At 47.3% G+C, this 17,500-nt stretch overlaps 1 protein-coding gene across 30 annotated transcripts in view; it reads right to left on the minus strand.

The window, feature by feature from the left end:
- LOC123520154 (ankyrin-2-like) overlaps positions 1–17,500 on the minus strand; it is a 391,211-nt gene that overhangs the window by 203,420 nt on the left and 170,291 nt on the right. The window contains exon 1 of one of the 30 annotated variants that reach the window (XM_045282114.1): positions 10,146–10,461. The exons of the other annotated variants lie outside the window; for them this stretch is intronic. Coding sequence (XP_045138049.1) covers positions 10,146–10,352 — 207 coding nt within the window. The 5' untranslated portion in view covers positions 10,353–10,461. Of the gene's footprint in view, positions 1–10,145; positions 10,462–17,500 lie in introns of those variants that run through there. 30 annotated transcript variants of the gene reach the window in all.

A 17,500-nucleotide genomic window follows, 5' to 3' on the forward strand; every position in this document is an offset into this window, starting at 1 on the left:
AGAGAAAGAGAAAGAGACAGAGAAAGAGATACCATACGATCCTGTTATTCATGTACACTCAATCTATACGTTCGTCTAACTTCCCACCACCCACCCACCCACACACCAATTCACCCACACACACCCACCCACCCATCAGTCAATCAAAACAACACACTAGAGAGATAGAAAGTTCCCGTCATCAGAGCAAACCTAAAGGACACAAATCTACCCTGAAGACACGCCTTGACCCGCCCCCCTTGTCCCTGAACCTGCTCCTGGCACTCACTGAAGGAGGAACACTTGGGCAAGGTGGGGAAGGGAAATGAAGGCCAGAAGGTTGGGGAATGAGGGAGAGCTGGGGAATGGGAGAGGGAGGGCCAGTGGGGAGAGGAGTGGCGATTGAGGAATGGGGGAACAGAAAGGGGGGGAGGTTGCGAGGGGGAGTTGGTGTGGGGGAGGAGACGATATGCTGCCAACTGAGGAAGTGAGAGAGGGAGAGGGAAAGGGAGAGGGAGAGGGGAGATCGGGGTAAGGAGGGACAGTGACAAAGAAGTTCCGATATACACACACACACACACACACACACACACACACACACACACACACACACACACACACACACACACACACACACACCTTCTTCCTCCTCCTATTTTTCACCTTTCTTCCTCTTCTTCTTCTTCTTCCTTCCCAAGTCAATGAGCAGAATTTGTTTATCTATTCTCTCTCTCTCTCTCTCTCTCTCTCTCTCTCTCTCTCTCTCTCTCTCTCTCGTCATTTCCTCTCCATTCCTCTCCAGTCTATTACTCTAATTTTTCCTCCTTTCATTCAATTTTTCTTTACACCTTCATTCACCATTTCATTCATCTATTTCCTTCATGCACCTGCCTCTCTTATCAATCTCTCCGTGTGTGTACAATTACTAACGCATAACATTATCAATCTTTAGTCCATTCCATACCACACTTTCACCTTCGCAATTCAATTTCAATCGACGCTTTTTTTTTTTTCTTCCTTGATTTATTTGACTTTTCTATTTTTTTTTTTTCCTGTTTATTTTGTGAAATTCAGCGTTTTTAATTAATAACGGGGGAGGGAGGGAGGAGGAGGGAGGAGGAGGAAGGAGGAGGAGAGGAGGAGAGGAGAGGAGAGGAGAGAGAGAGAGAGAGAGAGAGAGAGAGAGAGAGAGAGAGAGAGAGAGAGAGAGAGAGAGAGAGAGAGAGAGAGAGAGAGAGAGAGAGAGAGAGAGAGAGAGAGCACACACACACACACACACACACACACACACACACACACACACACACACACACACACACACACACACACACACACACACACACACACAGATGAGTCAGACAGACACAAACAAAGAGACACACACACACACACACACACACACACACACACACACACACACACACACACGTCTACTCGAGAATCAATGAAAGAACTAACTTCACAACTGGCGAAAACTGACCCAAGACTTTTTTTCCTACCCATTCCAGTTCCTTCCTTCCATTTTTTTTTTTTAGAAGATGGAAATGAGGAGAAAAAAACACAGATAAAAACAGATGGTGAAAAATATCCCTTTGAATTACACAGGTGAGACAAACTGAGTAGCCTTACCTGTATACTGTCACCTGTGTTTCATTCTCCTGTTTTTCTGTTTTTTTTCAATCCCTGTAACCTCCTCCTGCTGGTGTCTTAAGCCTTCAAGAATTTGGTAATAGATGGATTCTCAACATGCCACACGGTTCACGACGGAGGTGCAGATTCTCGAACGCATGGAAAGTGAGAGTGAGTGTGTGAGAGTGTGAGTGTGTGAGAGTGAGTGGGGTGCGTTACGTGAGTGTGGTATGTATTTCAGGTGTACGTGGTCATGTTTTGGTTTATATTTTTAGGTTGTGGTGTTTTATGTTGAATGCTCTCTCTCTCTCTCTCTCTCTCTCTCTCTGATTCTTCTTTTGACTGAGTTGTTATTTGAGGTGCCATTTTTTATTTTTTTTCTATTTTTTTTTTGTTACGTTCATGTCTTTATTTTTCCATTATTTACCAGCGTCTTATGACCTCAGTGTTGTGTTGCTACGTGTCAGAATCAGTCAGTCAGTCAGTCAATCAATTATTTTCTATTCTTTATCTTAAAACAACAACAACATGAACTAATCAGTCAATCAATTACATATTCTACTATTTTTTTTTCTCATTTCTAAACTTTATCAACCATTTCCTGTTTACCTTTCATCAAACACCCGCAGTCTGTCCACACACACACACACACACACACACACACACACACACACACACACACACAACCTTTACACTCACATCCTCACCACAACACCCCACTCATTCCCACACTCACCCAACACCCCAACCAAGGAACCCCGCCAATCCTCACCCTAACAATCTCGCCACCACCACCACCACCACCACCACCACCACCACCACCACCACCACCACCACCGCCGTCCACCTCGTCACTCATACCTGCTGTCACTCATTCCTTTGCAGTAAACAAGCTCTACAGAATCCCACACGCCCACACCCACGCCCCTCTATGCACATGTTCCCTTCACCATACGACCTTACATTCTCCCTCAGTCCTTCCATCACGCCCACAGTCTTCTCTCACCGCCCACTTTTTACCTCCGCCCACATTTCCTGCCTCTTGGTCTCTACCTCCATTGATGGTTATGAAATGGGCACAAAATTACATCAAAAGGACACCGTACGACCTTACAGTCCCTCTCCCTCTCTCCCTCTCCCGTTCCCTGACGCCCACAGCCCCCTCTGACCGCCCACCTTTCACCTGCGCCCACTTTTCCCTGCTCAGCAACTCCATCTCCCTTGATCGTTGTGTAATACATACAAAATAACATCAAAGTGGCATCAAAGTGACATCAAAGCGCCCCCCCATACGCCCACATCTAGACCGACAGCCACGCCCACACCACGGCGGGCTCCTCACACAGCAGGTCGCCGCCACTGCAGGTCGGCGTCACCCAGGCTGAAGCCGAACAATGCCGACACATGCTGAAGCAAATCGACATTTCGTGGGTTTACGTTTTCTCTCACGACGAGGAGGACTCACAGAAAACGTGACTCTAATGTAGCCTAGAGGAGCACAGAGGCGGAGATGGATGAGAGAGGCTGTATTTAGACGCCGTGAGAGTGACAGTGACAGGGGCAGTGACGGGGGCAGCAGTACAGACAACATGAGCACAGCAGGACGCAGCAGGGGACGGTATAACAAGCGACGCCGGGAGTCTCAGCGGGAGGTGAACCTGTCCTGTCTGGCAGTTGCACCTGTGATTAAGTTGCGCTTGGTCACCCTCGCTCGATACCCGGCGGCGGCCCTCCGTCAGCTGGGCGCCAACGAGTGCGGCGGCCTGCACGACGGCCCGCCCTCACGCCACGCCTGGCACGATGCTTGGGGGAGGGGAAGCAAGGGGAAGGGAAGGGAAGGGAAGGGAAGGGGAAGGGAAGGAAAGGGGAAGAGGAGGAAAGGGAAGGGGGGAACAGAAGAAGTAAGGGGAAGGGAAGGGGAAATAGAAGATGAAGGAGGGGGAGGAAAGGAGGGAACAAGGGAAGAGAAGAGGTAGGTAAGGGAAATAGGAACAAAAGGGCAACACGAGGGGTAGAGAAGGGAAATACTGCTGTCTTATGAAAGGAAATATAGAGAGACTTTTCCGTGTTTAAGGAGGAAAGAGGGAACTCCGTCCTGTGTTTAGCTGGAGGAAGGAAGGAAGGAATGTGTCCACGGGAGGGAGGGAGGGAGGGAGGGGAGGGTTGGAAGGAGTGGGACGGGAGTGGAAAGGACTGTTCTGGGTTTAAGGAAGGAGAGAGAAAGGAGAAATGAGTGGAGGGTTTGCTGGTGTTTGTCTGGACGCTTCCTTCATCCTTGCCTGACCTCTACTAACCTCTCTCTCTCTCTCTCTCTCTCTCTCTCTCTCTCTGTCGTCCACCCAAAGCCACTCTCTCCTCTCAATACACTTAATCACCATCACGAACGCCTCACTATCGATCACACTCATTTTGAAACACATTAGGTGGTGAGTGTTAAGGCGGCGAGGATGGAGAACGCAGAGAACACAGAGAACAAGGAGAACATGGAAGAGAACACAGTGGAGGTCGCTTATTGAGAAATCTATATACTGTAGTTATCTGCTGTCCCGCGCGAGGCAGACCAGACGCCACCAAATCCAAGGCTCCCAATGCACCTTCCCTATAGGACCTCCTGCTGCGCCCTACCCACTCACTCCCCCAGCAGGCAAAGGAACCGTGCCGAGTTGTGAGAGGCAGTGTTATGAAAGTTGTGTTGTGTGTGTGTGTGTGTGTGTGTGTGTGTGTGTGTGTGTGTGTGTGTGTGTGTGTGTGTGTGTGTGTGTGTGTGTGTGTGTGTGTGTTTTCGTCAGTATGTTCGTGAAGTTGAAATGCATATTCGTATTTATCTTTCATTAACTGTATTTTTTCTGCCTGTCTCTCTGCTTGCTTGTCTGCCTGCCTGCCTGCCTGCCTGCGTGCCTGTCTGTCCGTCTGTCTGTCTGTTTCTGTCTGTCTACACATCTATTATCCATGAAATATCCTTACCCTTCTTCCTTTACCTTCCTTTCATGTCCGTCTGTCCCTTAACCATTCAGCCTGTCTGTCTCCGGCTCTAGTACGACCACTAATATTTCATCTCTACACTCAAGTATTCTCCAACCAACGGAAGAGAATGAAAATACCTTTGTCTGTCTGTTTACTCACACCTGTCTGTTAACTCTACACCTGCCACACTCAACTAAAACCAGACAACTTTACTTCTCCCTTCCTCTTTCCGTATCCTCCCCTTCCGTTCTCCCCTCTTGCTCTCCCTCTCCTTTCCCTCTCTCTCTCTCTCCCACTGGCCAGGGTATGCAGCACAAAACCCATAAGTCGGCCCTCTGTCCTCTATTCCCCGGAGGAAGACACAGGGAAACTTTTAACTCTCTCTCTCTCTCTCTCTCTCTCTCTCTCTCTCTCTCTGTGTGTGTGTGTGTGTGTTTCTGGTCGCTTTTATCTGATTGCAACTGTTCCTGTTTCGTTTCTCCTCCTCCTCCTCCTCCTCCTCCTCCTCCTCCTCCTCCTCCTCCTCCTCCTCCTCCTTCTCTTTTGGTTTCTTTGTTTTATTTCCTTCTGTTCAATTTTCTTTAATTTACTTCGAGATTATCAATATTTTTTCCACGTATCTCTTTGTTTCCTCCTTGTGTATTTTCTTTATCTTATCTCTTTTCATCCTCTTAATTTCCTCTATATTTACTCTTCAGTTTTACCCTCTGTCAGGTTCCTTATTACTCTCTCTCTCTCTCTCTCTCTCTCTCTCTCTCTCTCTCTCTCTCTCTCTCTCTCTCTACTCTCCCATCTTCCTCGTCCTTCCAACATTTTCCTTTATTTTCATCCACCAATCATTTCTTATCTTCAGCTCTCCCTCTCCTTTATTCTCCTTTCAATCAAACTTCCTCTCCATCTTCCTCCTCGTCTTGACTCCTTCATCCTGTTTTCTCCTCCCCTCCTTCACCAACCTTCCATTTTTCTCCTCAATCTCCGTCACTTACTCTTCATTCTTCATTCTCTCCCTCCTTCCCCTCCTGTTCATTTTCCCCTCTCTTTGCACTTCCTCTTCTCTCTCTCTCCAACACCTTGTCATGTGCCATTACCACATTCTGGCATGCCTCCTCTGTCTTCCCTCCCTTCCTCCCGTGTCAGAGGCGTCAGAGGGACCCACCGCCCGCCTTCATCACTCCCCAAGCAAAGGCGACCATGCAAATTGTCCGTCAGAAAAGTTGACTCGCAGCCACGGCATGATGCAAAGGACCAGGTTATCTCTACACTCCAGAAGGTGGTTCGCGTACTCCCTCCCTACACCCGCCCACACTGCTCGCCTCTCCACTCCCACCGCTGCCACCATTTTTACTGCCATGCCGCCATAAAGGAACACAAAGAACAATAGAAAGCAGAACTGTTGGACATTACGAGGATGTTTTAAGCTGTTTTGCCTAATTTGTGCTCGTGTTTGTTAAGTTTTCATCGTTTCATCTCGACTGTTTTCAATAGGATCTACTACAAGTTATAAAGGTTTGCAAGGGTATTATTTTTGTGAACCCACCGACAGTTTAACAATCTCTTTTTTTTTTTTCATCATTAATGTGTAAACACTCATGAGAAGTTAAGTATCGATCCCTGGCCACTGAAAATACTCCCAATCAGAGAACCAAGAGTTGAAGAATACGAACCCTGAAATAAGTGAAGGAGAGTATTGGTAAACGCTCTATCACTTTCAGTACTATCCTGCAGCGCTCTAATTAAGTTGTTGCTATTAAAACGTCAAAGCCACACAAATAAATAAATAGGTAAAGTAATAAAGGTGCCGTTATAGTCTCTAAGAGTGCATTAGTTATCTTGAGCACAATTACCGTAGCACTTCCGCTCTTGTATTTCGGTACTTTGTTTTTTTACTTACAAAACTATAAACATATACCCAATGAATGATGTCAATAATGTGAATGTTACCATATACCATACAATACTGCGATGATATTATATATATATATATATATATATATATATATATATATATATATATATATATATATATATATATATAAAAAGACAGCGAAAGAAACATATAAGAAACAAAAGCTTGAAATCACCATACAAACCTTTCTTAAACTTTCATGTACGTTACTGATTTCACTCTTCAGAAAATTGCCTAGATAACATAATTCACAAGTCATCCCCACCATCATCATCATCATCATCATCAGTATCAACACAAACACTCACTCATTAGTAGGCCTCAGCAACACAACTGCCTGCCTTCCTTCCTTCCTTCCTTCCTTCCTCCTTACCTGAAATAAAGAGACAGAAACCATCAACATTATGAAAACTTTAACATGAGACTCTTTTCATCCACTTTATTCTTAGCCACTAAAACACACACACATCATCCTTCCAAGCCCCGAGAGAACTGCCGAGACGCAAATAAAGAGATGAAAGAGAGATACTGAAACAGACGCAGGTAAAATGACTGGTATTGATATATGAGGGTAAATAATTCCATCTAATACTGAAATAAATGCAGGTGAGTAGATGGATACTAACATTCACAGATAGATAGACAGATAGATACCCAGATAGATGATGTCAAACGTGTCATTTCATCCTCTCAGCTGATACTGGACGCCACTTCGCATCCATCAAGGCTATCATGGTTACCTCTGACACGCCTTCCACCCCTATCCACTCACCCACCCCCTTCCCCTGCCTCCCAAACACCTAACCCCAAACCTCACCCCTCCACCATCCCCTCAACACCATTCCCCAACACACACACAAGCGTACGCCCTAACATAACCCACTTAGGCACGACCCCAGCACACCTCGTCACCAGGGCCGCGGCTTGTTTGGTGGGGGAGGGGACATGGGTCAGAGGGGGTGGCGGGAGGAGCTGGAGGGGCACGGGTGACGGAAAGGCGAGAAGCAGCGTGGGAAAAGCCCGCTACACGACACCTCCTTGACGACCACAAATATTTGAAACTCCAGGGAGCGGCGCACGTCCTCGCATCCACCACTGCTCCCCCTCCCCTCACCCCATTAGCCTGGCCTGGCAAGGCGCTCCTCCCTCCCCCCCCATCTTCACCTGTGCCACCTTCAGCGTCCCTTTCTCGGTCCTTCCACCTGTAACGTCTTAAAATTAATGGCCCTCTCGTCCTCCAAACACCTGAAATATATCGTGTCCTGCATCCAGGTGAGCAAAGTGACAAAAATAGAAGTTAGAACCCGAAAGTGATGCAAATAAAGGCAACGAGAGAGAATACATCCAGACAGACAGATAGGCAGTTAGACAGATGAGGTGAAAGGAAAAGGAAAATAAAGGGAGAGAAAAAGAGATATTAATGGATAAACAATAAAAGGTATATAAAACACAGACCAAGGTAAAACAACAAGACAGACACGGTGAAAGAGAAGAAGCTAAAGAAAAAAAACAAGAAACATTCATGGATAAGTAACGGACGAGAGAGATTGACAAAACAGATGGCAGTGGATGAATACAAACGGACAGAGACAGACAGGCAGCCGGACAGACAAGATGGAAGACGGCTAACAAATGAGAAAAAGGATAAATGATCATATAAAAAAAAAAACAGGATAAAACAAAAATAGACAAACGCAGACAAACAGAAAGGCATCGCCAGACACACACAACAAAAATAACCAAACAACAACAAAAAAAAGCAAACACAGACATTTTTAAAGGCCTCACAGACACGTGACACGCATAATCACACTCCCTTTTAAACCAGACCACACCAGAACACGTGACCGCCGCCCCTCAACCCTCGACAACCCTCACAACCCCTGGACGGCGCTGCGACACATGGGGAGAGCCAATAGGGACTTAAGCAGCCTGGTACACCTTGGCCCCGCGAGAACCAGCCCCCGACACCAGTCCTCACCTGACACCCGTGGGACAGCACCGCCCGCACATTTCTCCCGCCACCAGCACCAGTTCGAGGACTGAGAGCTGTCTTTGAGTGTCTGTGGTGCTGGGAGTGCTTGTGTCTTAGCCATCAGGAAAGTGACTCATTGATATAAGTAATTCTGCCGAAGTCCTGTAGCCTTTCCATGTCCTTTTCTCTCTCTCTCTCTCTCTCTCTCTCTATCTGAGAGAGAGAGAGAGAGAGAGAGAGAGAGAGAGAGAGAGAGAGAGAGAGAGAGAGAGAGAGAGAGAGAGAGAGAGAGAGAGAGAGAGAGAGAGAGAGAGAGAGAGAGAGAGAGAGAGAGAGAGAGAGAGAGAGAGAGAGAGAGAGAGAGAGAAGCGAGTACGGGGAAGGGAAAGGCAGGTGAGTCAGATAGGTAAACAGGTAATAGGGAAGCCAGACACGTGTACAAGGGATAGGAGAGGGAGAGGAGGAAGGAGAGAAGGAGGGACCAACAGGATGAGAGGAAAGGAACACGGGGACCAGTTAAGTGGGTGGAGAGAATGTGGGAGGAGGAAGCGGATCGGATATGGTTGTTTGACTCTATAGTGTGTTTCGTGCAGAGTGGCCTACTGTGTGTGTGTGTGTGCATCGCTGCTCAGTGGACGGACGTGTCTGCTGGAGGAACGCAAGCTAGTTTTAAATGCAGAATATGTATCTTGCGCATCAAATTTACACATTCTGAATATTGTTGCCATGTTTCTTTTTTTGTCATCATTGTTGTTGTTGTTGTTGTTGTTGTTGTTGTTTAGTAGTAGTAGTAGTAGTAGTAGTAGTAGTAGTAGTAGTAGTAGTAGTAGTAGTAGTAGTAGTAGTAGTAGTAGTAGTAGTATTTCACGTTTAATTCAGAAAACAATGTCACATAACAACTTAGTCTATTCTAAATATTATTGCTATTTTTTCCCTTTTTTTTTAAGTCTACAGCTGATCTTGTTGTAACGCAGTCAACAGTACAACACTTCAGTATCACAGCAGACCACAATGTTATTACTTTGAACAGCTAGAGAGAAAAAAAAAAACTGCAGCAGGTGTTGAGTGACACAGCCGCCCTTGACCTTACCTGTGCACGCCGCTGACCTTCAACATTTCAATAACCCAAACTATAACGCAAAACTACGCGACATATGAACTTTTATTAAAGATGAATATCGAGAAGCAATCCCATATTGACCTTGAATGACGGACACACTTTGACCTTTGACTTTTGATCCTGACCTTGACCTCACAACATGTAGCGGTATTTTTCGAGCGTTACTCAGCGCGGCGAGTCTCCAAGCGGCGCCATGGCGGGCCGCGGACCGATCCAACTCAACAACAGATGGAAGGCTGGCGGACTTTTGAAGCTTGTGTTGTTCGAAGCTCCGGATCAACCTGCCGCCTCCCCCTTCTCCTCCCTTCCCCTCCTCACCCCCCCACCCCACCCCACCCCACCCGACCCCACCCCACCCCATCCCATCCCATCCCACCCCACCCCACCCCCCATCCCATCCCAGCCCCAAACTCCATTCCACTCCACTCTTTTGTCTTGCTTTATATCCAAGCATGTATAAAACTATGAACGTGATGTTTTGTATTATCTGAGTAACCTCTCTCTCTCTCTCTCTCTCTCTCTCTCTCTCTCTCTCTCTCTCTCTCTCTCTCCACACACACACACACACACACCTGTCTCTCGAGACCGGCCCTGCGGTGGCGGTGCCTCCTCCGCAACAGGCGCGTCTTGGTTGTGTCCCGCTCGGGTCTCCTGTCCAGCCTCATCTTGAGCTGCTCCTCGTCCTCCTCCGACTCATGGGGCTGGCGTTCCCTGCCCCGCCCGCGCTCACGCCCACGCCCGCGCCCGCCACTCTGGTCGATTTCGATTTCCAGATACATTGTACTTTGGTCAGTGCCAATAATGGAGCTTGCGATTTTTCTGCCAGATGAGTATGAATCTGAGCACCATGAGGCGCCCCCGCAGTGCCAGGGCCAGGCGCATCTGCCACCCGAGCGGACAACTTGGCCCCGACCCCCAGCCGCCCTCGCCCACACTGCCGCGGCTACCAAGTCCACCACGCCTCTGGGGATATCCTGAGGCTTCCTTCCCCTTCCCCTTCCCCTTCCCCTCTTCCTCCTCCTCTTCTTCCTTCTCCCAAGCCGCTGCCCACTTCTCTTTCCCTCTTAGTCGCTGTTCCTGTGCTCTTCGTCGTGCTCCTCGAGGAAGGCGCAGCTCAGCAGACACGCCGATCAGACACTCGAAGTTCCGCCCTTGGTGGGCAGGCGCTTGCCGAGGTGCCACTTGAGCCTCCAGGGGAAGACCAGCAGGTTGCGCGCCATCCCGCGGGCCGCCGACCACCGTGGCGCGCCGCTGTGGCAAATGCGGGTGTGGCTCCCCGCACCTCCTCCCGCTCCAGCACACGCACTGTCCTGCCCACACACACACTTCGCCACACGCAGCAGCTTTGCTCTGGAAACGTCTCACATCAACAAGACGCGTGCAGAGCCCCGGGGAGTGTGGCGGAGTTCAGCGGTCACTTGCCGCTTCGATCAGCACCGCGGTGTCGGTCTCGAGGGCGCAGTGAGGGGCCTGGGCGTGAGGCGTGTCGGCGATGCGCGCTACACGGCGGTGCTGTGTCGTTTGTCGCTGTGAGGCGCGCCCCGCGATCTACAGCCTGGACGACCGTGGGAACTCAGCGTCTGATTCCCACGCGGGTCTGCTTACCGGCCCGTCCTGCGGTGAGGCCTGCTGGGATTACGTTCACCGCGCCGCCTGCCGGTCCACAATTGACCCCAAGACTATGTGGCGATAAAAAACTGACTCGATGCCACTCGAGTCCCCATTAATGAACCCGAGACTGGTGGAAGTAAAAGCTGCCTGGGACGAGTATACAGAAGAAGAAGAGGAGGAGGAGGAGGAGGAGGAGGAGGACCAGAATATATTACGTCAATGTACGTAAGCGTAGACCCATAAGGTAAACTCCTAAAGGACGAGAACCCTTCACCACGCCTCAAAGCTCACTCGCTGATGTGTTACCGTTACAAGGGCACGGTGAGGACAAGTCTCGCAGGGCCGGGGCGATGAGCGGCCTGCGGGACAAGGGAAGTGAGGTGACAGGATGGAGCCCACAGTGATGCAGGGCGGGAACTGACGGGGACCCAATATACAGACAGATGGCGTGATTGGATAATGATGACGATGATGATGACGATGATGATGATGATGATGATGAGGAGGAGGAGGAGGAGGAGGAGGAGGAGGAGGAGGAGGAGGAGGAGGAGGAGGAATGTTTAGTACAGGACCATCCACGTGTAAGCTAATGGCAGTTTCTCTTGGTCTCTCCTGATAACAAATGAAGATAATGATAACAATGAAGATAACGATAATGAATACAAAAGAGTCACATATCAAAGATGAAGAAGCCACGTATTCTGATTTTCTTTTTATTCATCTATTTTTATTTATCTATTTTTTTTTTTTTTTTTTTTGCCACAATCGACATGACACACGACACCAAACACCTGTGAAGACCAGAAATCCTCCTCCTCCTCCTCCTCCTCCTCCTTCTCCTCCTCCTCTGCTCAGGTGGGAAAGGTGAGTTATGTGTGAGTGCTTGTTTCCTCCCCTCCTCCTCCTCCCCTCCCACTATTTCATTACTGCAACCACCACCACCACTGCTTGAGACAGCCTTGTCATCACCACCACTACAGCTCCATGCATTGCCTTATCTTCTCTTCACTATCATCAACATCACCAATCGTCATCATGTCATCACCATTTCTATCGTCACCACTGCCGTCACCACCACTAAAGCTCCTAACCTCATACTAATCACTATCACTACTATTGCCACCATCACCATCACCATCATTCATCACCTAATCATCACCAATATACCTATCTACTATTTGCTTCACCACTACAAGTTGCACTATCAAAATCATGATCATCACCATCACAACCAACACCTCACCGCAACATCAATACCTCATCATCATCATCATCATCATCATCATCACCATCACCATCATCACCACGATTCTTCAGAAAAGCATAAGCGAATGGAAGTTTTTATCAGTAATCAAAAAATAAATCAAAATGTTCTCTCTCTCTCTCTCTCTCTCTCTCTCTCTCTCTCTCTCTAATGTTAAAAAAAAATGATGTCCACACAGAAAGAGGTCATCTATAAATAAATCTTGAAAAAATAACTTTGGGAACAACGTATCAGTTTTCTATAAGTCTGAATTAATTTACTCAACCGACCTTTATTTATTTTTTTTTTCTAACCCACTTCCTCCTCTCCCTTCCTCTCATCCCTTTCACCTCTCTTGTCCTCCTGTCCTTCCCTCTTAACCCTCTACTTCCCATCTCCTCTATTACACCTTCCTCTTCTTCCTTTTCTACACTTTCACCTCTTCCTTCTTCCTGTCCTCCTCTACACTTATTTACTCAATCTTTCGTTCTCTCTATCTCTCCTTTATCTTTCTTATCTTTTATCTCATTCTATCACCTCGTTTCGTTATCTTTATCTCATTTCCATCTTCTCCTTTCCTTCGCCTTCTCTTCCATCTCATTACTCTTCTTCTCATAAACTCATTCATTCTACTTTCCTATCCTCCTTTCCTTGCCTATCCATCAGTCACCAGTCCATAGCACGACTCCACATTCACCAGTTTCCAGTCCAGTCACCCATTCCTCACCAGTCACTTTTCCCCAGTTACCAGTCACCAGTCACCAGGAAGGACCAACGTTCTGCTCTCTCACCAACACTGCATTCCAAAGACTCCACGTGAAGTTGTCTCTGTGACCTTTGAAATTTGTTGGAGTGAGAGGAGAAGGCGTTTATGAGTACATGGGCGTTACAGCAACAGTATCAGTAACCAGTGTTTTGCCAGGTTGTAACTCTACCCCCCTTCTCCCCCCTCACTCCCCTCCCCTGACTGACACTTTAGAGGTATCACCCAACGCGCGTATAAAGATAGGGGTAAAGAACACCTCCAGCCCCCCCCTCCCCCAAGTCCTCGGGTGGCCCATCAAAGGTAACCCGAGCCAGCGCCGCCCGCACAGAGGTGGCCGCTGGTAACACAGGACTTTAATTGAGTCCCCCCCCTGAATGTGAGCGGCAAGCAGGGACGTGAGAGAAAACGGGTGTCTTGTGGAGTTTCAGGGATGGGTTTTGTAGTTTGTTTATAGAGAATGTGTAATATCTGAGACACTTACTAAAGACCCCATAAGCATACCCTTAAAAACATGATGGTGAGAGAGCAAAGTGTTTCAGAATACAGGCATTAGTACCTACAAGAAGTGTTAGTATGTGAATGTGAATGACACGAAATTCCAGCAGAGTCGAGAGAAAATGGGCGTGACTTTAGTATTTTGTATAAGTCCATATATTTGAGTGTGGCGAGTGAGATGTTGTTATAACTTATTGGCGGGGTTATTGTGTTATTATATATTTGAGTCTTTAGTAACATAAGAATGACATGATAAAGCTCAACAAATATACCGAGACAAGAAAGAAAACGGTAATTCTTGAAGGGGTTTACAGGGGAGGCTTAGGTAATTTGTATACCTGAGGGGAGGGGTGACTGTATAATAGGCAGGGTGTGGTAAAATAAGGGAATGCTTTGGGAGGCAGGATTTCCATTACGTAATACACACCGTAATCTTTCATAAACAGTGATACGATACACATCTAAAAAAAAACAACAAAACGGAAGAAAAAAGTCCCCTTAACCCCATCACTACTATGCCACAGTTTTACCTTGAGATTTGTGAACGATTGGACCATTTCATTGACATTAGCAAGAGTCTATGGAGGTCAGAAGATTAATGGCCACAGTCTTCACCATTTCAATCCTTCACATGAGTTTCTGAAGCTGTATATATTCACTAAATAGTACGCAGACTGAATATAGAAACATGTCATGATACTGAGGTTTAAGGAACTCGAGAAAAGGCTTTTGTAACGTGTATTTTTATGTTAAGAGGGGAAGGCTGGCCAGGGGCAACATAAAAACGAAAAAAAAGACCCACTTATTTGCCAGTCCCCTTGCAGGTCCGAGAGAATTAGCCAAGAAGTGTATATGGGTGTATGGAGAATAAGAAACTACTATTTAGGATTCATTGTGTTACTCTATGCATGAATCCTTTAATAATGGTAACATGGAACGCTCAAGGTCAATATAACAGGTGACACACAGAAGCACCATTATAACACAGCTGGCGGATTCATCTTAGACAAGTAAATAACCATAAATTCTCGTATAAAGAAACTAACAGATCCTTACCTTGCTTTGTATCTTAACTCTCAACCCCTTCAATACTGGGAGGCATTTTTCATCAGGTGTTTGGGTATGACTGGACGATTTTATTAACATTAGGAAAAAAAATTAATGACCAGTCTTCACTTTTTAATCCCCCACAAAAGAATCAGAAGCTGCATAACATCACCGAATAGTAAGATGAGTGAATGTGAAGACACGTCATGGTACTGAAGGGGTTAAAGCGTTCAACAATAGCTAAAACACAATTTCCACGGGTGACCGTTTTGTTCCGGCTCGTGAGGGGATGAGAGAAAACGAGCAGGCTGCCGTGATTTCAAGGTAGACTCAGGCAGGGACACGGCTCCACAGAAAACGTAGGCGTGTGATCTGTCTGACCCAAGAAAGCTTAAGAGAACAGCAAGCAAGCAAGCAAGCAAGCGCGCACACACACACACACACACACACACACACACACACACACACGGTAGCTCAGTGGTTAGAGCGCTGGCTTCACAAGCCAGAGGACCGGGGTTCGATTCCCCGGCCGGGTGGAGATATTTGGGTGTGCCTCCTTTCACGTGTAGCCCCTGTTCACCTAGCAGTGAGTAGGTACGGGATGTAAATCGAGGAGTTGTGACCTTGTTGTCCCGGTGTGTGGTGTATCCGAAGATCGGAAATAATGAGCTCTGAGCTTGTTCCGTAGGGTAACGTCTGGCTGTCTCGTCAGAGACTGCAGCAGATCAAACAGTGAAACACACACACACACACACACCGCATTGTGTAATGGTTACCACGCTCAGCTCACAACAGAGAGGGCCCGAGTTCCAATTCCGGCAGCGGCAAAGCAAATGGGCAAGCCTCTGTACACCTAGTAGTAAATAGGTACGGGATGTAACTCGAGGGGTCGTGGCCTCGCAGTCCCAGTGTGTGTGTAGTGTGATGTGGTTTCTGTCCTACCCGAAGATCGGTCAGTATGAGCTCTGAACTCTTTCCGTAGGGGAAAGATTGGCACACACACACACACACACACACACACACACACACACACACACACACACACACACTTAACAACCTTAAAGAAATAACGATTTTCTTTTTATGAGCCCAATGAAGCGAACAAGGCGAAGTGAGGCAACAACACAATTCACGCAACAAACAACACTGACAACAACAACTCAAGGAGGAGAAAATATAAACAGGCTTATGAACGAATCACGAACATAAGGAAAAGTTTAGTGGGGACATGCTGGTACACTTCACGTCATTCAAGAATTCTGTGTACTGCCTCAACCCACGCCCCGACCCACCATGCTGCTCCACCACGCCACGCCACGCCACACCATGCCCCGCCTTGCCCCGCCACGCACAACAATCAGATCACACAACGTTTCCCCCAAGAGGTCTGAACGAAGCCGTCTCAAAACAACCACCACATTTCTAGAATATTAAGTTCCTTCGCGATGTATTTCCACAAAAAACACATCTTTGGTTAGTTTTCCTAGAGATAAGGCCGGGGAACAAAAACAGTTAGTACAAGACGACAGTTTTACGATACAGTTCAAGCGGTAAGAAGTGATATAGTAAATTTCTGTATATAATATTATGACAGACAATATGACGCCGAAGAAAGCAGATTTCTTCCTTACTGCTTCATATTCATAACAGAGAGAGAGAGAGAGAGAGAGAGAGAGAGAGAGAGAGAGAGAGAGAGAGAGAGAGCACCTGTGTTTGTACAGATGCACACCACTATTTTTAGTCCTGACAGTCGGCGAGTGTTGCCGCCCAGCAGTGCACTCCATTACAATCGTCCTTGGCTCGGAGGAAACTCGACTAACACACTTTTCAGGGAATTCAGCTGTCCTACTTGGCTCCGTGCCCCGCCCTGCGCGCCCGCCGCCGCTGCTGGGCCACCACCGCCGCGCCGCACCCACCCACCCATCAGCCCAGCCAGCCAGCTAGTGTTCTCCGCCCTCCCCTCCTGTCTGTCTCTCTTCGGCGTGCCTCACTCAAGATATGAAAGATTGCTGTATTACTTAAAATTTTGTTGATGCTTCTGTGTGTGTGTGTGTGTGTGTGTGTGTGTGTGTGTGTGTGTGTGTGTGTGTGTGTGTGTGTGTGTGTGTGTGTGTGTGTGTGTGTGTGTGTGTGTGTGTGTGTGTAGGGCATGGTTTTCCTCTAAACATGTTAATTAATTTGAGATTATGATTCACTGCAATACTTGTCTGAATTCTATAGATGACTTCAATATTTTTTTTTTCTTTTAATGATAAGAAAAGTCATCTGACTCAGGGCGACAAAAAAAGCCAAAATACAAAAGATTAAAGCAATACTCACATTTATGAAAAACTGTCTTGAAAACTACTACTACTACTACTACTACTACTACTACTACTACTACTACTACTACTACTCCACACCACACAATACCAAACGAAACTTCACCACACCACCACAAACTCACCAAAAAAAACCACAAAACATCAATAATAACATCACCACCACAATCTCTTCTCCTCTCGGCCTTCCTCTGACACCCACAAAAACTCACCAAAAAAACACCACAAAACACCAATAATAACATCAACAACATCACCACCACAATCTCTCCCCCTCTCGGCCTTCCTCTGACACCACCTTGCGGCATTTAATCCTCCTCTCTTGGCGCGAGGGTGAGGAAGAATGCCATTACTCCGACACTCCTCACTCCCTCACCGCCCTGGATTCCTCAACTAAGTGACTCCTTCAACCCTCCTAGCCCTACCCTACCCTACCTTACCCTG

The sequence above is a fragment of the Portunus trituberculatus genome, chromosome 46 (genome assembly GCF_017591435.1).
Source record: "Portunus trituberculatus isolate SZX2019 chromosome 46, ASM1759143v1, whole genome shotgun sequence".
Taxonomy (NCBI): Eukaryota; Metazoa; Arthropoda; class Malacostraca; order Decapoda; family Portunidae; genus Portunus; species Portunus trituberculatus.